The sequence below is a fragment of the Littorina saxatilis genome, linkage group LG14 (genome assembly GCF_037325665.1).
Source record: "Littorina saxatilis isolate snail1 linkage group LG14, US_GU_Lsax_2.0, whole genome shotgun sequence".
Lineage (NCBI taxonomy): Eukaryota > Metazoa > Mollusca > Gastropoda > Littorinimorpha > Littorinidae > Littorina > Littorina saxatilis.
Window position 1 is genome coordinate 5,437,928 of NC_090258.1, and position 18,927 is coordinate 5,456,854.

Genomic DNA, 18,927 nt, shown 5'->3' on the forward strand with positions numbered 1-18,927 from the left:
ATGTAAAATAAAAAATCAGTCTTCTAGTTCATCAAACTCGCCAGTTATGCTACCAAAAGCATAAAAGTAGGCGGACTAGCCCCGGTCTCCCCTACAAAGTGAAATCATGTGACTGGACAAAGGCACAATTACAAAATACAAATAAAAAAATCGTGGCCCATTTTAAATTAAGTTCTCAGCTCATGGGGAAGCATAAGATGACCCTAGAAACCGAAATTAGGAGACCTCCCGCCCCCAGGGCAGACTACAAAAAAAAAAGGGGGGGGGGGGTAATTTGTGAAAAAGTATAAAAGGAATCAAAAACTGTATACATGTATTTAGTTAATACCCCAAAAAGTTGTATAGTATATACAATGTCAGACCCTAAAGAAAGTTTGTTAGTCATTGCTTAGGCAAAACAAAGCAAAATAGTCTGTTTACGGTATCCCGACCAACCCTATTATTTTTCCCCGCCAACCCTAGACCTTTTTTTTGGCATTTGGAGAAAAAGAAAAAGAAAAAAAATCAATTTTGTTCCTGTTTTTTTGCAAAATAATTTAAAAAGATGGTTATAAAATTTTTTTTTAGAAAAGCCGACCTACCGACCCTCTTTTTGTGTGCCTATGTTACTGTAAACAGACCAAAAGGTACATCAAAAACAACACACCAGGGATGCTACTCTCCCCTTAAAAATAGCCATGGGTCATAGGTGTGACGTTTGAATCTTTTAGCTAAATAAAACCATAGGCAATTGATCGGAAATATCAGGAAAAATCTTACAAGTTTATTATTTGTTTGCTTGGACCAATCCTCTTGCCGAAGTGTTTTACAGTAAAAATTGATTTTACGTCAAAAGTATCACAGGAATATCGAATGTTGAGGTAAGGCTGGGATAGCCAAGTTCAAGAATAACGGAAGGTGACTGTTGAATCTTTTTGAAAATGTATAAAAATATAGATGGTAGGCAATTCAAAATTAAAAAAAGGACTCTCGGAGCATGGACTTTTGAGTCAAAAATTAAAGAAGGCTCTATGAGCCGAAGTACATGTTTTGTCTCTTTTTTTTTATTTTGAATTCCCTACGATCTATATTTTGATACAATTTTGGACCCTCTTTGTACGGAGAGAGTTGGCAATTGTTAATCACATTCTCTCATCTCATCGACTCTCCTTCGGCTCCTTGGTAACATGCGTTCCGTCTCTGCCAGGAATGGACACAGCAGCAGATAACCGGTAAATATGTAACAGGCATAAATGGCAAAATAGCTCGCCTCGCCTGATAATATATGAGACAACTGTTCTATTACAAAGTCTTTCTTGGGAGGCTTGGCTAATTTACTCGCTCGTTTTACACGGGGTTCCATCGTTTTCTTTTCTAATCGGAAAACCTTGCTCCTCAGTTTGTTGACCTTCTGCCGAAGTTCCGCTTCACGAGGGGATGGGGAGGATGACGACTTTGATGCTTTACATCCTATGTCCTCCAGGATCGCCTGAATGTCATCTAAAAAAGAAAACACACACACAAAACACACATAAAATAACATAACCATAACAAGTTACAACCTGGAAGAAATTAAAACATGTGTAATTCAATCACAAAATGAAAATAAACAATAGCGTAGGAAGGCAGGCCAGAAATGAAGTGTATTAGCAACTATGGATTCGATGTGGAACAATGATGGAATTGACCTTGTTTGGTACTGAATGGGTGAGGCCATTAGAACTGTACCCACGGAATACGCGCTATATAAGCTTTATATTGATTGATTGATTGATTGATTAGGACAACAGTACCAGGTAAACTCCTCACACACCATGCCTCTTTCTTTCTTTCTTTATTTGGTGTTTAACGTCGTTTTCAACCACGAAGCTTATATCGCGACGGGGAAAGGGGGGGGGGGGGGGGGAGATGGGAATAGAGCCACTTAATTGTTTCTTGTCAAACCATGCCTCTAACAGGATATGTTTCCCATCTTTACGTGTGGGAACTACAGGTACAATTTCATCCATCCATGCATCCGCCCTATACAGCTTCTTCTTCTTCTGCGTTCGTGGGCTGAAACTCCCACGTGCACTCATTTATTTGCACAAGTGGAATTTTATGTGTATGACCGTTTTTACCCCGCCATTTAGGCAGCCATACGCCGCTTTCGGAGGAAGCATGCGGGGTATTTTTGTGTTTCTAAAACCCACCGAACTCTGACATGGATTACAGGATCTTTTTCGTGCGTATTTGGTCTTGTGCTTGCGTGTACACATGAAGGGGGATAAGTCACTAGCAGGTCTGCACATAAGTTGACCTGGGAGATCGGAAACATCTCCACACTTAACCCACCAGGCGGCCGCGACCGGGATTCGAACCCTCGACCTTCCGAGTTAATAGACCGACGTCTTACCACCCCGCCCCAGCGCCCGTCACCCTATACAGCGATTATCAACTATGTAATGGATGGGTTTAAACATTTTTTGATGTCAGGGTGTTCTTCATGGTTAAAAATCTCTTACCTGGTTGAACAATTTGTGTATCAGGCGACAGGTCGGTGCTGGCTTCATTTGTAGCTACCCTTTGCGATGGTGGCTTCCTCCCACTAGCAACCTGCAAATTGCACAGCTCTTTAACTGACAAACTCACAACCAACACCCAGTCACAATGAAACATTTCTCCCAATTTCATGGCATTGGTCTTAGGCCACACACAAAAAGTGTATGTTTCTGGTAAGGCAAAACAAAAAATAATCTGTTTACGGTATCCGGACCGACCCTATTTTTTTCCCACCGGCCCTAGACTTTTTGGGGGCATTAAAAAATAAAATTAAAATATTCAGATGGCTAAAATACAAAACTAAAAAGCCGACCTACCGACGCTATTTTTGGGGGGCCTATGTTACCTTAAACAGACTTTTTTGTGACCTAACATGACTAAAGGTGGAGATTTTTTTTCTAACTTTTTTTTTAAAACCATCTTTTAAACTATTTTGTTGAAAAACAGGAAAACAATTGATTTTCGAATACCCCTTTTATTTTTGAAAATGCAAAAAAAAAAAAATGTCTAGGGTCGTCGGGAAAACATAGGTAGGGTCAGGTGACCAGAAACATACAACTTCTTTGTTGTTGACGCCGACCCTATACCTTTTTTGCCATTTGGGGCTGTTTTTTTGCAAAATAAGTTCATCATATCATCATAATCAGGACGTCGATCCAAAATAAGTAACTTTTTTTTGTTGGCCTTATCATTTTTTTGCGCTAAATGCAAACAGGCATTATTTGATGGGAACAATGCTGTTGTTTTCAATTCTTACATCAGCCTCAAACTTGTCATTACTCAACCTGCATTTAATAGTGTGCTTCTTTGGTTTGCAAAAACCTAAAACCAATAAATAAATAACCTTCGGTGGTGGATTGGGCACTGCAAACAATGTCGGGACAGCATTCCACACAAGTGATCCTCTCTGCAGGATTGTTTTACTGGTTGGCCTCAAAGTGATCAGTACAAAGCTTGAGACCTTGAACAGCAGCTGGCTGCAGCTTTTCAAAGTCCTCTCGCCTTGTGAATTGCATCCATATTCTGCACCTAGTTTGACAATAAAAACAACAATGTTATTGTTAAACTAAGCAAAAAGGAAAGACAAAGAAAGCTAAATCAGATCTTCAGTCTAAATCTAACGCTCTGCCTGAACGCAAAACGGATGAGTGATGTACCTTTGTACTGTAGTTTTCCCGTAAGCAAGGTTTGATAAAGGTTTCGGCAAATATGCCCACGGGTTTGTCATCAAGTGTAAACTGTTGTTTTGTACTGACTGCTGACTCACACTCACAGTCGTAAGTACTCGCTGACGCTGTAGTCTACTGAGTGAGTTGACTCGAGCCATTGCATTCTCATTCTGAAGAAGGTAAACCTGATGAAATAATCACTGCACAACCCACCTTTTTTCTTCTGTAGGGAACTTGTGGAAAGTTTTCCCGAAGCAGCTCTGTTTGTAACGGGCGTTCTTGCAACAAAAAGCCGAGCACAATTATTTACCACCACCTCGCACACGATCGGTACCTACGCGATCCGCCATTTTGTTTTCGCCGCCAGCATGTGACTAGGGACGATAACCCACAAACACTTTTTCGCATTTTCTTCGCAAGTTCCACGTCTTCCTTTTGTACAGTGTTTGTCCACAACCCTGACTACTTTTTGGCTCACGAAGTGTAGCCTATGCGATCGTAACTTTGTCTGTCTGTGCGTTTGTGCGTGTGTGTGTGCGTGTGTGTGTGTGTATGTCTGTGGTAGAAACTTTAACATTTCCGAGTCTATGTGTGAGTGGTTATCCAAGACTATGGATAAAGCTCGCATAAGATTACGTCACGGTCAAAAGTGTTTGACGTCAATTAATGCATCATGACGGCATGCCTCCCTGTAGTATTTTTCTCTCGCGTGGTGTGTGTGGTCTCGGTCATTGTTATTTTGAGCGGGCCGAGACTATTTGGCAGTCGTGTCCCTGTAAGTAGGCTACATGCAGACAGACAGATCTAGATCTAGTGTCTCTCTTTCTTGCACAGTGTCACCTAAGCTTACTGTGTGTGTGGGTGTGTATGTGTGACGGAGTGATCGAGTTTGTGTTACTGTTTGTCTATTTCTTACGTGAGCCTTGAAGGCTTCGCCTCTTGTTACTCTTACTCTTAGCTCAGCTCAGACCGTTCTGTAAGTTGCAACTCTGTAGATCTAGCCTGTGGCGCATCTGTACTCCAGCGAATATCAGCTGGACCCAGACACACTGTTCTGCACCAATTCGTATTCGCTGCGCAGCAAAACGATGTTTACGTGTATGCATGAAATTAAAAGCATGTACTCTGACCTTCAACGCATTCCTTCATGTGAGATAATCCGCTGTTCGTATGTCGCCTCGGAGTTTCGATGGCTCGTCGACTGTACCAGCCTCGCGTAATACTGCCCTCTCCGGACTTTTATGAAGGGAAGACACTGCCAGTGGTCAAAACATTTGTTTCAGGGATGAAACGCCAACTTTTGTGCTGCAGAAAAATGGCGAAATCTGTGTCCAGAAAGTGCCCGACACTTTGAAATCTGCACGCTTGTGCTGCACACATCTCTTCCATTTCCACAAGAGACTCGAGTTTTATGAGGGAAAGTGTGCTATGAAATGCCTGGGGACATTGACGAGTTGTTGCAGTTTGCGGCTGCTCTCCACCGAGGCATTCTTTTCGGGCATACAGTGGTGACTTTTCTGTGTGAAAATCAAGCTGGTACTGAGTGGTAGAATCAACACAATAACTTGTGACGTCACAGTGCACCGACGTCACAGTGCACCGAAAACCACGTGACCACTACTTGACCCCAGGCGACTTGTCTTGGTTAGCCCCGCAACACTAAATCTTCAACTGCAACAACAATTTTTTTTTCAATTTTTAAAATATTTTTCCAGAGATGTTTGTAACATTTGGCATTCGATTTTCAAGTTTTTGGGGATATTTAAAAACCTTGGACTTTTCCTTTAAGAGAATGTTGTATTAAGACTTGGGTTAATTCTTTAGGAGTTTCCATGAGGAGTTTTCCATGGCGTGTACGAGGGACGGACCTTACACGGGAGAATGCGGAGCGATGGTGGAGAAAGAGACCACATCGGCGCAGATGGCTAGACGGAGGAGTCTCCATCGTAATCGGTCGTAGAGACGACGGTTCTTTTCGATAATGGCGAAAGTTCTCGGGGAGAAACGTGAAAGGTGTATGTTGGCATCTTTAATGAGAGTTTCTGGGAATTCATCATCTACGTGGATTCAGCGGCACAATGATGTGTACGTGTAAATGACGACATGCAGTGAGCCGTGATACGAACTCGTGAGTGTTGGTCAACACCTTATCTTGTGCGCTAATCTGTTATTGAGATAATATCTTTATACTATGTATTTACATGCATTGAGTGATAGCGATAAAATTGTGTGAACTGTGTGTTCGAGAAGTTGATTGGTATTGATGTTTTGAGGTGAAGAATTGTGTTGTAATTTGTGAGGAATTAATAAGTCTGTATCCTCCCAAATTCTGTGTTTGAAGTGTGTAGTGTGAAGAGTGAAGAGTGAAGAGTCAGTGTAATTAGATAGGCCAGAACACGTAAGGCGAAATTACTACATTTAGTCAAGCTGTGGAATTCACAGAATGAAACTGAACGCACTGCATTTTTTAACAATGACCGTAGTCTGCCGCTCGTGCAAAACGCAGTGAAACTGACGAGCCTGTTTAGCGCGGTTGTGGGATCGCTGTGTTGCATAGCATGCTTTTCTGTAGCTCTCTTCGTTTTAACTTTCTGAGCGTGTTTTTAATCCAAACATATCATATCTATATGTTTTTGGAATCAGGAACCGACAAGGAATAAGATGAAATTGTTTTTAAATCGATTTTGGAAATTTAATTTTGATCATAATTTTATATTTTTAATTTTCAGAGCTTGTTTTTAATCCGAATATAACATATTTATATGTTTTTGAAATCAGAAAATGATGAAGAATAAGATGAACGTAAATTTGGATCGTTTTATATGTGTATATATATATACTGTTCAAAAAAAGAAACGCATAGTTGCTACTTGCCAAATTTGTTTTATTTTTCGAAAAAATTAACAGAAAATCCAATATTTAGATTATTTGTTTGAAATTTGGTATGGACACAGTTGAATGCACACACAGTTCATTTGCATCTTCAAATCAATCAGTCAATCAATACGATTGGGTGCCGAGGCTGTCAAGTCAGTAGGGGGTGTGACTGCCTTGAGCAGCAACAACTGCCCGGCACCTTCTGGGCATGGACTGGATCAGATGCCGGATATCTTGCTGTGGGATGGTGTCCCACTCCTCCTGAAGTGCCTGCAATAGATCGCGGTGATTTGCCGGCGCTTCTTCTCGCCTGCGCACACGTCTGTCCAATTCATCCCAGAGGTGTTCTATCGGGTTCATGTCTGGCGACATGGATGGCCAGGGAAGCACCTGGACATGGTGGTCGGTGAGGAACTGGGTGGTGAGTCGTGCTGTGTGCGGGCGAGCGTTGTCCTGCTGGAATATGGCATCCTGGTCAGCCAGAAGAGGAAGGGCGTGTGGGCGCAGAATTTCCTCCACGTATCGCTGGGCAGTTATGCGCCCTTGGACGTGCACCAGGGTGCTCCTTCCAGCGGTATTGATCGCCCCCCACACCATGACGCCTCCACCACCATGAACGGGTGCCTCATCCACACAGTTGGGCGCGTAACGTTCGTTTACTCTCCGGTAGACCCTCCTCCGACCATCATGTCGCTGGAGCAGGAAGTAGGACTCGTCGCTGAACCACACGTGTCTCCAGTGATTCCGGACAGTCTAGCGACGGTGCTGGTTGCCCCACTGCACTCGGTTCTGGCGATGGCGGCGGGTGAGGACAGCTGGCAGGTTTCACAGTATTGTGTTCAGCAATTTACTATTTACACACTCAAATTCTACAAAATAAATGTTGGCACACAATTCAAAGGACATGTTTTTCCAACAAAGTGAGTTTGTTACAACTAAAAACAGTAATTTTTTTTATAGTCCTGGTCCTTATTTATATCTAAAAACCAGGCGCAAAGCGGCATACCCTGAAAACGCAAAAAAAGCAATACGGTCATCCTATGCATGCATATAGCTCATATAGCCAAAACCGTTGAAGATAGAAAGACATTTATTGAACAAAACATATGCCCCACATCATTCTTAACAAGTTTTGTTCTTGTATGTATATCAAAATATTGATTCTCAAATGAATGGTTTGAAAAAATACGACTTCCGGCAGACCTAGACCGTTTTGAAGGAAAAAACCGTCTTTTTTTTCAAACCATTCCATGGCCATCAATATTTTCATATACATGTAAGACCAAAACGTGTTAAGACTGGTGTTGTGCATCTAGTTTGTTCAATAAATGTCTTTCTATCTTCAATGGTTTTGGCTAGATGAGGTAACAAGAGAAGGATATGGGCATTGGAATTACGTCAACATTTCGAGCATTGTCACAGATGAAACATTTACTGCAGGGTGCTCCTGATTAACAAACCGAGCAAAACTGAAAATTATTGAAGAGAAGACATGTCTGAACAGTTTATAAAGAGACAAGTTTGCAATCATTTGTAAACACCATTATTGTATGGAGGAGTAACTGTTCCCCTACCCCCTAAGAAGGTATTTCTGTCCGTCAACCACGTGAGCGATCGCCACAAATCGAGGCATCACTCGCATTTCAGTTTGGACACACCGGCTGATTGCAAATGCACAGTACGTGTTTCGACACTGAAACGTGACGATTGAGCGTCAAAATAGTTTCTTAAAACAGTCGAAAATGGAGTTAAATGTGACTTCAACACTCAGTGGCGATCGCTAGAGTGGCGATTGTTACTAGACGGACACTAGAAAACCTCAGAAAATGTAATTACTTTGCGATTTTTTTAACTGAAAAACTGTTGCGGTCTTTTTCTGTCGAGCGCGAGCGTCAACGTAAAACAACGTGAGGTCACTTCCTCCCCAAACGGTTAGTTTTTGAATGAAAAGAAAAATGTGGCGATCGTTACATTGTTTAGACGGACTGGATCGCAACTTTGAAACTCGGGTCACCGTGCGTCGATCAAGGGCAAATTGACCTCGGCAACATTATAACTCACTTCAAGGGTGCACAAACTTGTATTTACAGTATACAAAATTAGGTAAACTTGTGTTTTTGTCCTGTGAAATCACAATTAGTTTCGATGCTCTTGATATCGCTATGCGGACGGACAGATCCGAATCCCCATACATTTTTTTTGCGGAGCTAGTATAAGTTAGAATTTGTGTTATGGATATCGATTGTTGTTGAAAAACAATCATTTCAATGTGTTCTGGCACTCTCAACCACCACAGCATTGATACTTGTGCATGTGTGTGTTGGAATTTAGTTCTTTGTTTAGTGATGCTGTGGCAAAAGTAAATTCATCCGTCCGTATTTTGACGATCGCCACCATTCACACGCACATAAATAAACACATTATCAAAAATGTCAACTTTTATTTTCAAAAAAGTATTTAAACAACAACTAGTTTGCATGTTAATACAACAAATACAGCAGATTCTCACAGATATGGATTTAAAAGACTAAGCAAATCTGAGACTATCAAAATGGCCTAATACCATGAAACCTGCCAGCTCCTCTGTGAGGTCTGCGAGCTCTCAAACCAGCTTCATGCAGGCGGTTCCGCACGGTCTGGTCCGATAATCGGTGTGGCCCGGGGAGAGCCTGGACAGAAGATGAGGCCGACAGGAAACGATTCCGGAGGTGGCGGAGCCGTATGAAGCGGTCGTGAGCAGCAGTTGTCGCCCTTGGTCTTCCCGCTCGTGGCAAGTCAGCAACGGAGCCAGTGGCTTGAAACCTGACCCACAGTCTACTGATGGTGCTCTAGGACACGTGGAAGTGCCTGGCGATTGCACTTTGACTTTGGCCTGCTTGTAAACGACCCAATGCAATTTGGCGGTCTTCTCTGCTCAATCTGGCCATCTTTCGTCGCTGAATTGTCGTCTGATTTCTTTGTGGCGAACAATCCGCTTTTATGGGTTTTGGAAGACATGGTGAGAGCTCAATATTCCCCGAGTTTCACGAGATTACACTGAAGCATGACGAGTGGTCATGCCAAATGAGCAATTTTGACATTGTAGCCACTGATAACGCATGCGTCACGTGCAGAGCTCACTTGTGGCAATGGACGAAAGGTCGACGACCAGATAAACATTTTCTGCAGTTTGGTGGATATCCTTGTAGCCATATAACTAAATTAACCAAATATTACAAGCTATGCGTTTCTTTTTTTGAACAGTATATATATATATATTTTTTTTTTACAATTTTCAGATTTTTAATGACCAAAGTCATTAATTGATTTTTAAGCCACCAAGCTGAAATGCAATACCGAAGTCCGGCCTTCGTCGAAGATTGCTTGGCCAAAATTTCAATCAATTCAATTGAAAAATGAGGGTGTGACAGTGCCGCCTCAACTTTTACAAAAAGCCGGATATGACGTCATCAAAGACATTTATCGAAAAAAAGAAAACATTTCCGGGTATATAATTCCCAGGAACTCTCATGTAAAATTTCATAAAGATCAGTCCAGTAGTTTAGTACAGTCTGAATCGCTCTACACACACACACACACACACACACACACACACACACACACACACACACACACACACACACATACACCACGACCCTCGTCTCGATTCCCCCTCTATGTTAAAACATTTAGTCAAAACTTGACTAAATGTAAAAAAGCATGGCGAAACAAGCTAAAAGTAGACCCAATTCAAAATGTATTGAAAGCTTTAACATGCAAGTTATGCGTGTCAGAGCCTTGTGTTTTCGAACTACATAATTTTGAATTCATCTATTTCTGACATTTTTACATACAGAGCCACCGAAATCACAAGGTGCAGTAAGCATAGGCTAGTCCACATCTCTATTACACGAAGTGTGTGCTTGGGCGCATATCATATCAATAAAACAGCTTTGAATGCAAGGTTTGGGTTTCTGACAGCAACATTGTTCAAGAAGTCTTTAAATACGGGCACTGTAAGCTGTATGAGGTACATGTTAGACACCCACTATAGTTACATCATGCATTTTGGGAATCTGTTTGTGATATTTCTAGACCTACTACCCTTTGTGTTATGAGGACATTGGCTATCTATCCAGCGTGCACAGGCGATCTGAATAAAATGTTGCATGCCCGAGCAATATAAAACGTTAGTGCGTTTCATTGGCTGAGTATTACTGTTTTGGTGAAAAGCTGAAATTGTTCTGTAAACCTTTTGTGATAGGGATTTGGGCATTACATTTTAGAATCTTGGGGTACTATCTGCATTCTTTCCTATTTCCAATATTTAAAGATATGTACATTATTGTGAATTGTAAGCATAAGACACTGTAAAAAGAAAGTACAATACTATCAACTCAGGCACTAGCCCGTTACTGAGACGTGTCAAGAATAGTGTGTATGGTGTAGTTGTTATTATTCAGGAAAAGGAATTCATGTTTCAGATAGTACTTTTTTGTTCCAGTTGCATCTAGGTGGGAATACGTTTATTTTATTTCTTGCTTTGGTCAGTTCACTTGTCATTGTGATTTGGTATCTTGAAAGAGCCAATTATGCTTATTTGCATAGGTCTTATTCTATTCAGAGGAATGTGAGTTTTTGTTGTGGATAGCAAAGTGGTCACCCCCTGTGTCAGAATGGGCTTTTCCTAGAGGTTTGGGTAAAATATTTTGGTTATAATTGTTTAATCGCCTCTTCAGCAATTAATGCTATACGAGACCGAGTAAACAAAGAATTGAGAGAGCAAAAGTGAAGATATCGTAGGAAGTTAAATGGAAAGGAACCGTAAAAGTGCATTTGTGCGGTCAACTGGATATTCATAAATTTGGATATATGTCCGATGGGAATTGTGGTTTCTACGGACAGAGACTATTGTACATGTACTTCTTTGACATGAGTGATGATTCCTTGGACGATTGGACGCTAATTTGCCTTTTTTCCGTTCGCGTATGAGTTGTCAGTAATTAGTACGTGTATTTTGGTGTTCTCCATCGGTGGAACAATTTTCATCTTCTTAAACTTCTGTGTGCGATAGTGTGCGACCGAGTGTGTAGAAATGTGTACTCGAATATATGTGCCCGTGTTCGAGAGAACACGGCACGGGCTGATCATTAGCAACATTCAAATCTCCTTAATAAGTAGATTATCTGACGGTGAGGATTTGAAAGAAACATAGGTATTAAATACGTTGAACCTCTTCCGTATCAGAGAGAGAGAGAGAAAGAGAGAGAGAGAGAAAGAGAGAGAGAGAGGGGGGAGGGAGAGAGGGGGGGAGAGAGGGGAGGGGGAGAGAGAGAAAGAAGGAGAGAAAGAAAGAGAGAGAGGGAGAGAGAGACAGAGACAGATCAAATCAAATCAAATCAATGTACATTTATCAAAGGCAATGGAGTATAGTACTTTAAACCTACCTGTATTCCCTGTTAAATTAGCAATGACAAAGGCCTTTTCAGTTTTTGAATACAACAGCTCTTGACACTGGTCAAGGTTATTCGTGGTTGGGGAATATCCGATGTCAATGATGGGATGGTTTCCTGGGAGCACGTTGACTTCGTTGTAGTTGACAATTGCGTAGGATTCGCTGCCGCTTACCGCAATCGCCGCCTGAAATGTTGCGTTCCCAAACTGCAATGAACAAGTGTGGAAGACATAAAAGGGGGTGTTATCTGAAGTTGCCTTTTACCGTTTGATAATCTGCCTTGGGGAGTCAGTAAGTCAAATACGTATGATACAAGCATTACTCTCAAAAACATTATACTGCCATTAATTTGAATTACTACATTGTTCTTATTTCATAGGCAATTAATACTCTAATATGCCCTTTCCATGACATTCGGGTCGCTTCCTCTCAGAGCATAGCTTGCATCAACAAGAGTCGCGCTACCCAGGACCCGTACGCTTAAGGAGGAAGTTCGCGACAACTCCCAAAGTGTTTAGTGACATTGGAAGTACTTGCCTTACTTTCGTATGCATGGGCCGGAAGAAGGGCTTACTTCGAAGCAGAGCGAGGAAGTAACTGAGGGTAGTTTGCGACTACTTCCAAAGTTTTGAGCGACATTGGGAGTACATCCTCACTTTCGCATACATGGGACGGAAAAAGAGCTTACTTTGGAAGCAAACGAGGAAGTAAGTGAGGGTAAATGTACTACAGCGAGACCGAGGAGTAAACACGCTACTTACAAAGTTTCTCAGTGCAAAATGGCAGGGCTTTTCTTCGGTTTTTCATATCAAACCAAGCTAACGCAAATGAAATTCCCAAAAAGAGAAAATAGAAGGCAAAAACGTGTCTCGTGCGTGCATTTCGTGCAAACTTCCCTGAACACAAACCAACTAAAACACTGATGAACAGTATATTGTCTTTTCTAAACTTCTTGACACACATTTCCCCAATAAATAATGAAAATGTCACTAAACTTAGTTATTTACGGTCTACTGCACCTTATATCTTCATACCCCAACATAATGTTCTTCCTTTTAAACTTTACCAGTAACCCAAATTTTCCTTATAACCAATCTATGTTTGTCCAAAACAGTTTTACCGATATACAGTTATTAAACAAAAGTTCAACCGATTATTGTACAGAATTTTGCCAACAGAACAGTTTCTATTTTTGCGAAAAATTGTGGATACGTCATTGTGTACATTTTGCGGTAGAGAGGAAGAAACCCTTTTACATATATGTTTTGGGAGTGTGATAAAGTGCAGACTTTTTGGATAGAATTTGTAAATTGGCTAAAGGCGAACTGCACCCATTGTGGCAATTTAAAACTGTCTAAAGAACTGGTTCTTCTTGGAGTTGCTAACAATGTAGTCACCGATAAAGCTTTTGATGTGTTAGTAATCTGTGCCAAACACCACGTATATATTTTCAAAATGAACAAAAAGACCCCTCATTTTCAGACATTTAGTAGAAATTTTAAGCAAAGATTTATTTGTGAAAAGTATAACGCAGTTGTGAATAATACAGTAGATACATTTTACAAGGATTGGCGCCTGTATATGCATGTTTTGATGTAACCCTTAGGGTTTTGTTTTCTTAAATCCTTTTGATACTGCGACCACCAAGCCCTAAACATCCCCCCCTCCCCCACCCATCCTCCCACCCCATGTATGTTGTAATTGTTCAAGTGTTTTTCTGTTGTATGCTTCTGTCCCTTTATTTAGGTGATGTCCTGTAATGTACAGCATATACATGTAAAAAAAAAACAAAAAAAAAACTTCACACAAAGAGAATACTTTTTTTTTGTTTAAAGTTCAACATAATCATTTATTCTTCTCCCTAACATTCAGGCCAACAAAGTCATTGTCATAGGCAGTCATTCGATTCCAAGACAATCATCACAGGTTTGAACCGACCCTTTCGTTTAACCATTCAAAAAACAACAGTAATAACGCTGTTTGTACTACAGCGCGATCAACGTTCGCCTTTTTGAACTCGCGATGACATTTGATTCTTCTGGTCGCCAAGGTACCGTTAACAAACGCATGCGTACTAGTCGGGATTCTAATGATAATAATGAGCATACTAATATGGCGCAAATCCTGAAATAGTTCTAAGCGCCTCACAAAAACATACACAAAGAAATTATTCTGTACACAATGCCAAATGAGATAGTTATATATACATAAAAGTAAATTAATACACAAATTACAAAATTCTCTGCACACAAATAATGCAACCCACAAAAATGCTTATTTCTTCTACATCTGCTGACGGAATTTTTCATATTGGCTGTTTATTCACTTCAGCTTATGCATGATCAGTCCACGAAATGGGAGGCTTGTAGGTCAAATGGTCTGACTTTTGTGCTCTTTCGAAAAAAAGTCCCGATTCAGGTATCGACTCAACATTACGAGGATTGAATTTGAGCGGAATCAAACTGACCTTATTTAAGTATTCACAGTGTTATGTTTGGGGTTGTTTGAAGGACCTAGTCTTCCATAATCAACCTTAGACAATCAGTGACTTGAATACAGCCATTCCAGGCAGGATCAGGGCATTTTCCATGGAGGTATGCGTTCATGTTATAGTTGAATTTTGCGCACCATTCCTCAAATCTTACTTTACAATGAAGAAGGTCATTTTTCCAGTCATTTGAATTAAAGGCACAGTAAGCCTCCCGTAAACCATCACAGATACTGTCAGGCTTTCACACACAGTACAAACACCCTTCTATTTGAACGCTCACTGAACCGGAACATCCTGGTTGCTTTCCGTCGGGAGTGAGAAATTTTGAAAGAATTTATTTTTGTGGACCGTCTGATCTACAATCAGGCGCCTCGTTTTTGGCGTTAGAACTAACTTTTAAAATCTAAATAATAAATTGACAGCTTGTAACACAAACATTCTTAAATCATACAAGATTTCTTTTTTCATCAAGACAAAATCAGTACAATTCGAAGTTTTTAAAGTTTAAAAAAAGATAGCCCGGAAGCAGGGCCACGAAAGGTCGTGTCTCTAAGCAGACATTTTTTCTGCATAGCGCTCGGTTTTTTTTTTTTAAGCCAGCCGCCGCCAACAAGTTCGTGTAATTAAAGGCCCCTCCTGTTTTTGGAACCGCAGGAGCTTTCTAGTTTGCTGTTAGGTAGATTTTTGGTTCCTCTTTCCTGTCATGCTCTCTTTTTCTTCATGAATTCTTTTCTTTTTTCTGCCTTCTTGCTCATTCACCTGTATTTTCTCCAAAAATCTCTTCTCTTGCCGCTTGTCTCGCGATTCATGTATAGTTTAATCTGTTAGTGTTCTGATGTAAGTCCAGCAGTAGATAGGTTAAGCCTATTTTAACATACTGGAAACTGGTAATCTTCCAGTAGGTATTAATTTAGTTTTACTAAAGCCTGCTGGGACACAAGTAATGGGTTAGTGCATTTGTAAACAGGAATCGCTTGACAAGTGGCCCCCCTCCATTCCCCCCTTCCTCGTCCTGATATGGCTCTGCGTAGTCGGCTGGACGTTAAGCAACAAATAAACAAACAAAAAACAAGTTCGTGTGACTCGCAGCCGTTTGTTGCGTTTTAGAACCAGAGGTACACAATAACGTGCTATTGCAGATACAGCCAGTCGCATTGAAATCACAAACTGACGACTAAATTGTGAAGAAAAAAAAAGGAAAGTTGATCACACGGGTTAACGATGGCTCAGGGGTTAGATAAACCACGAAATCTGGTGTGTGGTTTACGCGAGCTAAATAGCAATTCAAACGAATTGTTTCATTTATTTTTCATTAGACGATTTACAGGGTGTACCACAAAAAGAGGGACAAAAAGAAACTGTAATAGTTTCTACAAATACAAGAATTTTCGCAAGATTTTTTTCACCAGATGTGGACAACATCTCAAATTTTTATTATACCAAAGCATTTCGAAATCGAAGAACATTTTGGTTGCTCTTGTCAGTAATTGATGACATGTTCAATCCAGGCCCCGCGCTGCTGGATGACGTGGGCCACAAAAAGAGGGACAAAATCAAACTCTCATATTTTCTAAGAAAATAATTGTTTCTTTCTGATTTTCAGGTGATATATCCAGAAGACCTGTAAGTTTTATCTGCCAGAAGAATGGACCCCTACGATCACTTTTCCGTCGAAGAGAGGACCAAGATTGTGGAACTGTAAGTCGCCTACTCTGGTTCAAAGACAGTTTCGACGCGAACACCCTGGAAAGAAAATACCACATCGTCAAACTATCACACGCTTGGTTGATAAGTTCAGAAACACTGGTAGTGTGGTTAACAACAACAAAGGACATTCTGGTCAGAAAGAAACAATTATTTTCTTAGAAAATATGAGAGTTTGATTTTGTCCCTCTTTTTGTGGCCCACCCTGTAAATCGATTTGTAAACCATTTGAGACATACTGGGGCTTTAAATTTTGGAAGTCGATTTACTGCCCTACTGTTCATGTAGCAGAGAACAGCCTCAGTTCAGTACTGAAATGAACGGTAATTTGCATATTTCAAGACAACTACGATGTAAAAAGAACACTATCCGACCGTCAGTCATATGAAATTCGAAGGTTCAGAACCGCAAAAAACTCTGCGCAATTTTTATCCGAGTTGAAATCAAGTCTATACGAAAATATTGCACGTTCTAGCTTACGGTTTGTTTGTTTGTTTAACGCCCAGCCGACCACGAAGGGCCATATCAGGGCGATGCTGCTTTGACATATAACGTGCGCCACACACAAGACAGAAGTCGCAGCACAGGCTTCATGTCTCACCCAGTCACATTATTCTGACACCGGACCAACCAGTCCTAGCACTAACCCCATGATGCCAGACGCCAGGCGGAGCAGCCACTAGATAGCCAATTTTAAAGTCTTAGGTATGAGCCGGCCGGGGTTCGAACCCACGACCTCCCGATCACGGGGCGGACGCCTTACCACTAGGCCAACCGTGCCGGTCATTGTACGTGAACAATCCCGCAACTTGTTCATTCTTTAAATCATATCTTGTCAACAGAACACAGTATGTTTCTATAAACGGTAATACCTCTCCCAAAGGATGTTTAAAGAGTGGAGTCCCCAAGGGGTCAGTTTTAGGGCCTCTTTTGTTTTGTGTATTCATTAATTCATTCATATATCTAATTCCAAAGTTATACCGAATTTTTTGCAGATGATTCGACGCTTCACACAAGTTGTAGGACTGTTCAAGAAATTGAAATTTCCTTACAGTCTAGTCTGAATGAAGTCAACAGTTGGTGTAATCAAAATTTTATGATAGTGCACCCAGGAAAGACAAAAAGCATGATTATTACAACAAGACAAAAACACCAGTCACGACCTCTTAAGTTAAATCTTTCTCTGGAATCACAACCTGTTCAGCAGGTAACGGAACATCGTGTTTTGGGTGTGATAGTCGATCAAGAATTAAAATGGCAATCTCATGTACATTATATTTGTCAAAAAGTATCCAAGAATTTGTTTCTGCCATCATCAACATCCTCTGAGGCTGTGATCACTTGAGGGGCTAGGGGATGATAGGTTGGTCTTCTGGTAACGGATCGTTGGCACGCCCTATGGACTTCGATTTCTTCTTAAAGCGATTTAAGCAATGATAATTTCTTGCTAAAATGGAAACTATTAAAATAGCAAGTGTTAATATCCATGGATTAAGAAACAGCATCAAAAGAAGAACATTTTTCCGTGATTTAAGGAAAAAAGATTTTGATGTAATATGTATTCAGGAAACGTATATCTTAGAACACGATGCAGCAGCGTGGGAAAGAGAATGGGGAGGGGCACTGTATTATACAGGGGAAACTAGTCACAGTATGGGACAGATGATACTCATAAAGAAGGGCTTTGCAGGCGAAATTCAGTGTATTTACAAAAGCCAAAGGATTATTGGTATTCACGTTGTGTTTAATGATAACGATATGTATATTTGGAACGTATATGCACCAGCAGTACATCAGAACAAACAGCGCTTTTTTGAACAGCTAAGAAACCAGGTCACTAAACCGGAAAATGTCTATAGTGTGGTGTGTGGGGACTTTAATTGTGTGATGGACAATGATTCAGATATTATTAGTGGTGAAAATCACAACGAAAAAGATATTGACACATTCCGTGATTGTATGGCTCAGAATGAGTTAATAGACGTGTGGCGATTATTTCACCATGGAGAAAAAGAATATACATGGTCAAGGAAAAATCCTTTTATCGCCCGCAGACTGGATTATATTTTTGCCACAGAATCAGTATTAAATAGGGTAACAGAATGTGAAATTCACTCGGTTGCACAATCTGACCACAGACTCGTTTCCCTCTCCCATAACATGTCTCAAATCAAGAGGGGACCCTCATATTGGAAATTTAATGACAGTTTGTTACACGATAAAACTTTTGTAGACTCAATGAATAAACTATTAACAGACTATGCTAATGAAAACACCGAAATAGATGATCAACTAAAATGGGAACTCTGCAAAATTAAAATAAGGGAATGGTGCATGGCATACTGTAAAACTAAGAACAAATTATCAAACAGAAGGAAAGCAGAGTTACAGTCTGAATTAGATGAGATAGAGAAGAATTTGGCTCTTAACCCGACAGACAAAGAATTAGTTGATCAACGGGAGAAGTATAAAACAGAAATGGAATTGTATGCGATTAGAGAAGCAAAAGGTGCCCATGCACGGGCACGTGTAAAATTTATTGAAGACGGGGAAAAAAACACTAAATATTTTCTCAACCTAGAAAAGGCTCGAGCAAATAGTAAAGTAATGGATAGACTAACTAATGAGGAGGGACAAGTATTGAAAAAAAGACAAGATATTGTAAAAGAGCAAACTCGTTTTTATATTTAGTCAAGTTTTGACTAAATATTTTAACATCGAGGGGGAATCGA

General features: G+C 40.6%; 1 protein-coding gene and 1 long non-coding RNA gene across 3 annotated transcripts in view; both read right to left on the reverse strand.

Moving 5' to 3' along the window:
* The window catches only part of LOC138946972 (mucin-like protein), a 254,265-nt gene that overhangs the window by 95,078 nt on the left and 140,260 nt on the right, over nt 1–18,927 (reverse strand). For both annotated transcript variants that reach the window (XM_070318397.1, XM_070318396.1), the window contains exon 8: nt 11,993–12,206. In XM_070318397.1, coding sequence (XP_070174498.1) covers nt 11,993–12,206 — 214 coding nt within the window. The remainder of the gene's footprint in view (nt 1–11,992; nt 12,207–18,927) is intronic.
* On the reverse strand, nt 266–4,136 carry LOC138946982 (uncharacterized). The gene is made up of 3 exons (XR_011449501.1): nt 3,365–4,136; nt 2,484–2,574; nt 266–1,479 (listed from the first exon to the last, which is right to left on the reverse strand). It is a non-coding gene; the product is annotated as an uncharacterized lncRNA (long non-coding RNA).